Source organism: Austrofundulus limnaeus, unplaced genomic scaffold (assembly GCF_001266775.1).
Source record: "Austrofundulus limnaeus strain Quisiro unplaced genomic scaffold, Austrofundulus_limnaeus-1.0 Scaffold1865, whole genome shotgun sequence".
NCBI classification, from domain to species: Eukaryota; Metazoa; Chordata; class Actinopteri; order Cyprinodontiformes; family Rivulidae; genus Austrofundulus; species Austrofundulus limnaeus.
In genome coordinates this window covers 3538-14646 of record NW_013954267.1, presented here as the reverse complement: position 1 = coordinate 14646, position 11109 = coordinate 3538, and the positions used below count along the sequence as shown (strand labels likewise).

The 11109-nt window shown below is 40.4% G+C and overlaps 1 protein-coding gene across 1 annotated transcript in view; it reads right to left on the bottom strand.

The window, feature by feature from the left end:
* Positions 1-11109, bottom strand: part of LOC106536539 (activin receptor type-1) — a 25746-nt gene that overhangs the window by 11613 nt on the left and 3024 nt on the right. Inside the window, exons 2-6 of the mRNA XM_014033840.1 lie at positions 7640-7710; positions 6794-7045; positions 4893-5165; positions 4492-4770; positions 662-867 (exon numbers count right to left, since the gene is read on the bottom strand). Of these exons, the coding sequence (XP_013889294.1) occupies positions 662-867; positions 4492-4770; positions 4893-5165; positions 6794-7045; positions 7640-7703 (1074 nt within the window). The 5' untranslated portion in view covers positions 7704-7710. The remainder of the gene's footprint in view (positions 1-661; positions 868-4491; positions 4771-4892; positions 5166-6793; positions 7046-7639; positions 7711-11109) is intronic.

The window sequence follows — 11109 nt, the reverse complement described above, 5'->3', positions numbered from 1 at the left end:
CAATTATGCTAATGCTAGCTGTCACGTTCTCTCGTGCTGGCCACACCTCCGCTCTCTAACCCCCCTTCCCCTACCCACACCCCCTCCCCTACCCACTTTGATACATTTTTCAAATTTCGCCTTGGGGTGGAGTTATCTTTTCACAGGGGGATAAAATACACTTTAATAAAGAATAATCCTCATATGTGATCATTTGGATAAGATGGAGTGTAACCTCTTTCTATGTCAATAAAACCTRTTGCAACCTTTATTTCTATTTTTTTCTGTGTGCACTTTTAGCTACAAGTAGGAGCTAAATCCAGATGAATTTACATCCTTATTGTCATAGTACTTTTAATGGTCTGTTCAGTTCTTTATGAACTAACAATATTTTAGAATTGACGTCTTTATCTTGTTTCATTTACTGGTTCAGATGGAATATAAAAGAAAAGTTATTGTCCTGCTCAAATCCACACTAAAAGCGCTCACCATTTTATATTTTATGGCCTAAAAAAGAAAAGAAATGGGTTAACAAAAAAGAAGTGGTATTAGACCGGCCTTAAAGTCTAAAAGACCAGTCCATCGCGATTGATTGTAGTATTGATTTTTCTAACGATTCGAAAATGATTTATTGCTCATTTCCCGAACACAGTTTGTCTCCCTCACAGTTTGCAGTACTCACCGCCAGAGTGCTCTCCCCCACATTAGAGGCTATAAGTCCATCAATGGTTCCGTATTCGGCATCTCGGGACGTCAGCCTCTCCATCTGGTTGCGGTGAATGCGTCTGAACACGAAGATAGCCACGGCGGAGAGGAAGATGAGAACAACGATGGGCGCCACGATGGCAATAACCAGTGTGGTCACAATGTAGCTGGACAGCTCGTCAGCTATAAAAACAAACCAAAAAAATGTTATTTTGGTTTTCTTTCACAGTTATAAAGTTTAATTAAAGATAATCATCTGTGTCTGCTTGCAGCATGTAAAGAAAAACATGTTTAGGAATAAATGCTTTAAAGAAAATCTTCATTAGGTTGATTGAATTTGACATTTTTAAGCCAAAACATGCACAGTCCATATGTTTGCAGCACTCTGTAGACCTTTCAGCRATGTTAGATGGATAACAGAAATAAATACGCATCAACTCATCCACAGAGTGGATTTCATCACGTCCAAAAAAGGCCAACACGATGAACCGAGCGTTCACACTTTCCACATACGCGCGAGGCAGAGGCAGCTCTGCTSTGCCTGCAGCGCCGACAATGTTCCCACTTTCCTCAACTCGCATAAAGAACTCCTTCTTCCTCAACACGCAGAACTATCAACTCTGTTTGGGGGGCTTACGACTCGAGCCAAACCCGTTGACGTGGGCCGCAAGAAATCTTCCACTCTTCCCATCTGCTTTTTTTTTTTGTGGTAACCCAGAGTTTATTTGAGAAGTATTATATTTCAGTAAACAACGAACAGTTAGTGCTCCAAATCAAGCTGACAGAAATATTTCCACTTAACTGACATTGTTTCACTTCAGTTCTAGTCTCAAATGTGTTCTAAATGTTGCATAAAGAGCTGCCTTTAAAAAGGAAATTACCGGTAGAAGTAACAACACAAGACAACAACTCTGTGTGCAGCTGCCAGTCTTCAACCCCTCAGTGGCCTCACTTTCTGGGCTCTTGTCAGCCAGCTCTGAGAGGACAGAGGAAGTAGCAGACCATGACTAAATAATATTCTAAACCAGGACAGTTGCCCTCCAACTCCCCCCTCTATCTGTATTACAAGCTGCCAGGAGTGTGACCGTACAAAGGTGCAACAGAACAGCCAGAAGAGACCATTTTAAACTGATGATAAAAGCTTTTCAGTAAATAAGAACGGAGGAATGCAGCGGGTAAAATAAGTATTGAACACGTCACCATTTTTCTCAGTAAATATATTACTAGAGGTGTTAATGACATGAAATTTTCACCAGATGTCGGTAACAACCCAAGTGATCCATACATACAAAGAAATCAAACCATAAATGTCAGAAATGAAGTTATTTGTAATAATGTGGAATGGCACAGGGAAAAGGTATTGAACACACTTACTGAAATTTATCTAATACTTTGTACAAAAGCCTTTGTTGTCAATGACAGCTTCAAGACGCCTCCTGTATGGAGAAACTAGTGGCATGCATTGCTCAGGTGTGATTTTGGCCCATTCTTCCACAAACAGTCTTCAAATCTTGAAGGTTTCGTGGACCTCTTCTATGAACTCTGATCTTTAGTTCTTTCCATAGATTTTCTGTTGGATTCAGGTCAGGTGATTGGCTGGGCCATTCCAGCAGCTTTAGTTTCTTTCTCTGAAACCAACTGAGAGTTTCCTTGACTTTGTGTTTGGGCTCATTGTCTTGCTGAAATGTCCAGCCACGTTTCATCTTCATCATCYTGGTAGATGGAAGCAGATTTTTATCAAGAATATCTCTGTACATTTTTCCATTCATCCTTCCTTCAATTATTTGAAGTTTGCCAGTACCATATGCTGAAAAACAGCCCCACACCATGATGTTCCCACCTCCAAACTTCACTGTTGGTATGATGTTTTTGGGCTGATGTGCAGTGCCATTTGACCTCCAAACATGATGTGTATTCTGGCATCCAAACAGTTCAATGTTGGTCTCATCTGACCAGACTATATTCTCCCAGTATTACACAGGCTTGTCTAAATGTTGTGCAGCAAACTTTAAAGGAGCTTCAACATGCTGTTTCTTCAGCAGTGGAGTCTTGCGTGGTGAGCGTGCATACAGGCCATGGTGGTTCAGTGCATTACTTATTGTGTTTGAAACAATCGTAACTGCTAATTCCAGGTCTTTCTGAAGCTCTCCACAAGTGGTCCTTGGCTCTTCGACAACTCTTCTGATAATTCTTTTCACTCCTCTGTCAGAAATCTTGTGAGAAGCACCTGGTCGTGGTCGGTTTATGGTGAAATGATGTTCTTTCCACTTCTGAATTATGGCCCCAACAGTGCTCACTGGAACCTTCAGAAGTTTAGACATTCTTCTGTAACCGATGCCATCATTATGCTTTGCAACAATAAGGTTGTGAAGGTCTTGAGAGAGCTCTTTACTTTTACCCATCATCAGATGGTTCTTGTGTGATACCTGGCCATCATTTGGGACTGAACCAGCTGATATTAACTTGCACTGACAAGGGGCAGGCTTGTTTTCTAATTACTGAGAGAGTTCAGCTGGTGTCTTGGCTTTCCATGCCTTTTTACACCTCCCTTTCTTCATGTGTTCAATACTTTTCCCTGTGCCATTCCACATTATTACAAATAACTTCATTTCTGGACATTTATGGTTTGATTTCTTTGTATGTATGGATCACTTGGGTTGTTACGACATCTGGTGAAAATTTCATGTCATTAGCACCTCTAGTAATATATTTACTGAGAAAAATGGTGACGTGTTCAATACTTATTTTACCCGCTGTAAATACTTTGAGTATAAAAAAATGCAACATATTTAGTTTATTGCTGCTCAAGTGAAATAATATTTTTTTTAAATCTGATTTACTTGACTTTTATATCGTATTTGTCAATGTGGATGCTCAGAAATGACTAATCCCTTTTATTTCATTGTAAAAAGTGGTTTGTATACACCTGGCCTAATTTAAATAATTATGGTCAGTAAAACTATTCCTCATGGATGCTTCCACCTGCAACAGCAGAGGAACGGTTTGGGTAAAGCCTGAGCGAGGAGTGGAATATTTTTACCTAAATTCTGATGGTATTTTTGGTGCAAAAAGGCACAACAAAACATAAAATATGTTAGTCCATCTATCTAWAATAGATATATAATAACTTTAAACCCAGTGGAAGTATTTTGCTTTAGGACAGTGTTTCTTGTCTGAACTGTGACTTTAGTTTGAGAAGGGGGAATAAAAAAAACTAGCAAACTAGCCAACTTTGGGGAAGAAGTTTTAAGAGTCTGACAGAAAATCAGGAATAAACAGGTAAGTAATGGTTATTCAGATAAAAAAAGGAATAATCCACAGGTCAGCACAAAGACTAAAAAAAGAAAAGACTAAATCAGAGCCCAGACTTGATTAGATTTTAAAACATGGGGTGCATTTGCAGTTCCTGTGACTTTACACAGCACATTTTGTTAAGTWAAGTCAAACTTTTCTTCCATCTACATGTCATACTATCATATATTATGCCAAAAGCCARGAAAAAAAAGCTTTTTAAAACATAACAGAAATGAGAACCAGCTAAATGTCACATTTTCTTACATGGTGGAACTTGTTCAACAGAGCTATTTTTGAGCTGAACAGAGTCCCTCTAACACCATCTTTATTGTGACGTTTGTCAAAAATAAAAACATATTTTACTAGTTATAGCTGTTTTTTGCAGATCTTAATTATCACGTTAAGATATGCTCTGAACTGTGCTAATCAAAATGACAAGAAAAGCTGAAAAATTCAGCTTTAGATGTTTTTTTTTTTTTTTTCTGATTTATTGCGGACATTTTTGTGCCGTACCTCTGATGGGAAGCTCCACAGTGCTGTTCAAGTTACACAGGTGACCTTGGCAACACTCGACAATCTGGTCTCTGGACGGCGGGGTCTTGCAAGTCAATGTGCTCTGCTCATACACCTTAAAGCAGCCTTTCTGATACACTGGGGAGCCAGCATTGACTGTCAGGGATGAGAAGCACTGATGGCCCCTGCAGCGATCCCCCGTCACGCACGAGATGCCCTCGCACACGCACTCGTGCTCGTCTTCGATCGGGGGCTTGATTTTTCCTTCTGTAAAAGATTCTGCAAGAAAATAAGCTYGTAAATATTTACAGTTTATGTTTAAAAAAAAGACTCATTTTAAATCTGTTCCCAAGTTATGCGACAGAAGCTARCACAAATTTGTACAGCGTGTCCAAAGTCACCTTTCTCAGGAACTTGCACGGTGACGTTCATGTTACACAGATGGCCCTGGCAGCACTTGACAACATGAACCGATGAGGGTGGTGTGGCACAGGTGGTTCTGCCCTCCTTGTCGTCCCTCAGGCAGCCCTTCTGTTGGACGGCCGCCCCGTCGACCATTTTCACAGAAGAAAAACACTGCTGGCCTGTGCAGCGATGGTCAGGCTCACACACATCTCCCTCACATACACACTCCTGGTCCCTGAGGACCGGTCTGCCTGCAGACTGTTCGACATCTGATAGGAGGCAGAGATATGGGGGGAAAAAAATCCATTAGACCAACACCATTACTTTAAATTAAATGACATTCACTCACATCAGAAAACATGTAGGTGGAAAACATCTCCTTACTGGTCAGCCGCTACAGAAGCCACAGACGTTTCAGTTTGTTTTCCTTTTTGAAATCCAACACCTGTTACTATTAAATGGATTTCTGGCCAACACCATCCTCCTTTCAAAAATAAACTTCGACTGAAACGATATCCTGCACAACATTAGAACTTTTTCAGTCCTGTTCTTAAAATAAATCCCTCCAGGAAATATACGCTGATGATTAATATGGACACCCTAACCCAGGGGTCTGCAACCTTTACGATCAAAAGAGCCATTTGTGCTCCTTGTCTCACTAATAAAATGTGTTCAGAGCCACTAAACAAGCTACAACTGTGATTATCAACTGGTGGTCTGTGGGCCTTTTTCAAGGCCTTTTCATGAATCTTTATGATCAGTGTAGGTGACATTATAAAACAAAAAAATTATTATTATTATATTATTTATTATTAAATATGTCAGGACAAATAAAAAAAGCATATTCATGTAAACAAACAAGAAAAATACTGTATATTGTTTATACAGAATTTCATAAAAACTAGTACAACTGAATTATTCAGGCATTTTTTTTCTAATTCTTATCATTATGTAGTCTTCAAATTATTTAAAGGCAATTCTGATGGATTTGTGAGAAAGATCATAAAAAGAAAATTGGAATATTAAAGTAAACAACAAGCTAACATGAGCTAACATGTTTTACTTTTTTTATTAGTAGTATTGATCACATATTTGCATACAAATTGATATCTGTTGTGGGTACAACCCCCCTCCCCCAATAATAATTCTGTTATGTTTGGTCACATTGTCAAAGAGCCACTGCAGAGGGACCAAAGAGCTATATGTGGCCATCAGAGCCGCAGGTTGCAGACCCCTGCCCTAACCTAACAAACAATTAATATAATAATAGTGATAACTATAGGCTATAATTTACACTGTCAATGGTCCAAACCACTTGGATAGTAACACATGATTTACTGTATATTAAAAGATCTGTACTCAAGTACAGAGCAAAACTCTTCCACTGCCTAAAATATGTAACTTGAATTGTACAACCACTCCTTTATAAGGAAACTACACTAAAGAAAAYTCTCATGTTGGAAATATAAACACTGATAGCATGCTATATGACTGACAAGAGGCYGAATGATAATAAACTTAGAACAAAAATTAAGGAAATTTGGTAGATTATTTCTTTGTAACAATGCTTCTTGGCAATAAATCGTATAATGCTGGAAAGCTGGTTCTTTTCCTTTTTAAACACATTTGTAAGGAAAATGCGTTCATGGAATGAGCAGTGCAGCTGAGTGGGTTGCACACATGAACAATTTTTTTAAATCTTCTCTGACAAACAGCTTATTTTGCTGTTGTTACTGACATGTTTTGAGCTTCTGGTAACCTCGGGTGCTGCCAATCAGGTGTCCGATAAATTGCCAAGAAGCACTGTTACAACAAAGAAATAACCTAAAAACACACATTTCCTTACTTTTTGTTCTGAGTTTAGATAAAGCCTCTCGTCTGTGGGCAGACTCCTCACCTTTCGTTGGGAACTGCAAGGAGATGTTTATGTTGCACAAATGCCCAAAGCAGCACTTCACCACCAGCTCAGGAGTTGGTGAGTTTCCACAGCGCACGGACCCATCTTCACTACCCACAACGCAGCCCCTCTGAAAGACCGACGTCCCGTTCAGAACCGACAGAGAAGCAAAGCACTGTTGGCCATAACATCGCTCCCCACTGCTGCAGGATGGTCCGTCACACAAACACTCCTCTCTTCCACCGTTTTSCCCTGAAAAAGAAAAAACCGACAAACTCCATCTTTAGTAAACATAAATCCTGCAATGAAAGATCACTGAYGTAAGGTATGATCCTTGATGTACATGTATGCACAGCATGTGTCTATAAAGTAAACATGAGGGGGGAAACTGCATGGCTTGCCATAGTAAAAAAAACAGCTTTCCATTGCAATCCACCATCCATACAGCGGTTTAAAATAACAGTGCCAGACAGCAGATGAAAGGGAGRCAGACGGAGGMAGGGGTGGTGAAAGGAAAAAAAAAGTGTGATTTCTTTTGGTCTACACTTGCAAGACACAAGAACGAAGGCAGGGAAAGACACAGGGACTGAGATGCACCATGGTGACTAAAATAAAGAGAAACGGCGAGCTGTAAATGTCTCACTAGTTTAGYTACTGAATGTATCTTTAGTGAACATCTGTGACATTCAGCAATCTTTAAGTTTCTGATGGCTTTACAATAAAAACCCATTTAGAGAAGCACWTAATTCAAATGACTATTTATGCTTAGAGAAACCCTCCTCATTTTAAATAAAGTTTTATTTTAGGTGTTCTGTGATAGGTTTTGCTTTGTGACAACATGCTTACCTTCCACGCTGGCACAGGGTAGAACCAGCGTAAACAGAACCCAGAAAAAGGCCTTCCTCCTCATTGTATACCTGAAAGAAAACCAAAACAAAACAAACAGAAAACCACTAAATGAGAGCCCTCTTTTAAGTGTTACGAAAAGACGAAAATGTGCACAGAACAACAAGTTTCACTGAAAATAACTTTTGTAGATTTCAATTGGGAGAATTTCAGTAAGAAAGTGAGGTGGAACGAAATTCAGAATTCGCCGTCCACCTCGGGATGCCGAAGGGCGCAACTTTACAAATCGAGGCGATTTTGTTATTTAAAAAGAAGTCAACGCCAAATTTAAAAAGCTCAAGTAAAGTGGGTCTCATGCCTTCCCGTTGTCCCGGCAACAAGGCGCTGAGTGGCAAGCAATGGGGAAACTGGTGCTCGCTTATTGGCTGGCTGTGAGAGAGCGATCGTGTGTTGATGTCTGTGTTGGAGGGACAGGCTGCTTGGCAAGGGAGGGAAGAGGAGCAGAGGAAAGGGGATTAGGACAGTTCCTGTATGCTATTATTTACACACCTGGAACTTTGAGATAGCATTTCCACAGCATATTTGGGTAACTAAACGACACATATTTGGCACAAAACATGTTACACTATCAAAGCAAACTGTAAGTCTCCAAGTTACCAATTTTTATAATATTTAAGTTTTCTAAAGACATAGCCTCCCTGTTCCTGCCATACCGAGCACGGGGAACGTTATCTTGGCAGCATGTGCGTCTGAGTGCATCTGCGCCGCTGATAAATACCCCAACACCACCTACCTCAACTCCCGCCCCCCTCCAAGCCTTTTGTGCCCATCTCCCAGACATAAATGATTAAGCATGTAATGTTAGCGTTAGCCCAACGGCAGCGTCTGCACAGTGACGCTCAYACAGACCACATGCTGCTTCTTTAATCAGGGCACAAAACAGAGGCTACCACACAGAGATAATCGGGAGCTGTGTCTGCTCCCCTGGGACCAGGGGAGACGAGGAATAGTAGTTGAGGGCAGGCAACGGGCAGGAGGGCACAAGGAGGCATGGCCAGGGGGGCGATTAAGGGGCAGTAGGTCAAAGAGAGGGGGGCTGCGGGGTGTAAGGCGGACTGCTACAGTGAGGTCAATGGAAAAAAATGGGGGAGGTCTGGTGTCAACACTCTGAGAGGCTTGGGGCAGAAAAGGGCACCATGCTGGGAATTGCAGAGGGTGGTGGTAGTGGCTTGTCTGCAGCAAAACCAGGAGCCCAGAAGAAACTGGAGATAAATGAATGTGTAAATGACTATAAAATAAACACTGGAGTTCTGCGAAACTTCGGCCACTTAGGCCCTGCTTACACAAGAATAATCTCTTGAAACGAGTTTTGTTTTTTCAGTATTTATTGGGGTAATAAAGAAAGAAAARCCCAACACAATTATATGGATCTGCTGTAACAGTAAGCCACTGCCAGGCAGGGTTTCTGGTAGGAATAGGTGTAAAAACTTCCACTATTGACACCAGGACTCAGAATTCTTTGTGTAAACTGAGCCTTGTTTTTATACTGACTTATTAACCAGTCACTCATAAACAGGTTCACAGTAATTACCTCACCTCAATTAGCAGAGTAGAACATGTCTTGTGGCTTTACTTAATTGCCTCAAATAGATAATGATTTGCTGCATTTCTGTTTAGTTTTACTGCCAAAAACCCTCAGGGAAAAATAAATATTCTACCACTCGTACACATTGTAATAAATAATCTCTAAGAAGCCACCCCAACCATGGTATATTACGTGTCGAAATAGGTTTTACGTCCATGTAAATGTTTACAGGTAATTTAGGGACACAGCAAATAATTATGTCTGTGTGTTGTGGATCAAATTACATTTCAGGTCAGTGCGTCTTCAGCATGTTTACAGATGGCCTCTTCAAACAAGTAAGGTGCCAAAGCTTTATTTAATTATTTTTTTAATACATTATAAATTTAAATGCATGCAAAAGTAATATTTATATGCTTTACACATACACACATAAAAAAAAAAAACTAAACGTGTCCACACCCCGAGGCATGAAGAAACATGAAGCTGCCTAACGGCTTTTGGAGTCCTGATACTGGAAACCTCAGAAGGGATTCCTGGGAAGGAGCGAGGCAGGTCTAGCATCTGCAGAACTGATTGCGATCTGAGCACACAGTTTTGCGGCGCTCTGCGAGTGTGTGTCGCAGGCCTCCTCTCCTGTGTATTGAACTCTTTGGCCCTGTTGTGGAGCGAGCGCTCGCAGAACTAACATTGCTGAAAAGGGTGTGCTCAACCCCCCCTTGTCCTCTGATGCAGTGTTGTTTTAAGAAACTTGTTTGAATTCCAGGTGGTAATTACAGTGTTAGCTTTGCTTTTTGATTTCTTGCATCTGATATCAATKAACCTAAAAAGTTTAAGAAGGAAAAAAAAATCCTTTAGTATAAAAACGGGGCAAAGTAATATTTATGCAAAACTGCTGAATTCAAAGATGATAGTCAAAGAGAAGATGATTTTCAGTTTGTTTTGTTTGCTGTTTGTGACAATGACTTACGTGAGCAATACACATAAAAAAGTCAAAGTATTCCTGTTATACGACTATGCCAATGCTTCATTTATCACCATCCATTTAAAGGAGACATATGCTTTTAAATCCTTCTTTTCGCATTTAAATCATTCAGTCTATATAAAGTGGAACTTCAATGCTTTCTTCCAAATTCCTCCTTATTGCATCTTTACAAGCGTCTCTTTCACCCCATTTCTGACGTGTGTCTCAGATCAACTCATTTTTAAATTCAAACGAGGCGCTTCACACCCTGTCCCCCTTCCAGCTCCCAGACTGCTCAATAGCCTATATGCCACGGCCATTGATGACGTATTTCCGTTAAAATTCCTGCCACGCTCCTCCCTTCCACTTCCAGCTTACTGCCTTTGTTTTTAGCGTTAGCTGCTAGTACTAGTCCGTGAAAAAGTCACAAAAGTTAAAGCGTCTGTGAGCTACTGGTGTAAAACGTGAGTTCTGTTGTGTGCCGTTGTGTCCACTAACCAGCAGATATGATAGAGTAATTAGTTTTTTATCCATTTTCCTCTTGATTAGGAGGAAAGTTGACAGCAGTGGATCATAGCATTACAGGGAAAACTTAGCTATAAAAGCTCACGCTTGCGTTTGGTAGGTATGTAGGCGTTTGTCATGAGTTTTATGCAAAAGTAAAAACGTGTTAAGAGTGTATATTACAGYGTAGACAAAGCACGAGCGCCGAGCCCCCCACCCCCCGAGTACCAAGAGCTGCAGAAACTCCACTTGATAACCATTTCATTTTCAGTTCACCAATGTTGGGGAAAACGATCCAAACCATACAAGAAGTAGCCCATCAATTTAAAGCCCAGACTCTGCTCTTTCCAACAATATACAGTTGTGGTCAAAAGTTTACATACACTTGTAAAAAAACATAATGTTATGGCTGTCTTTGAG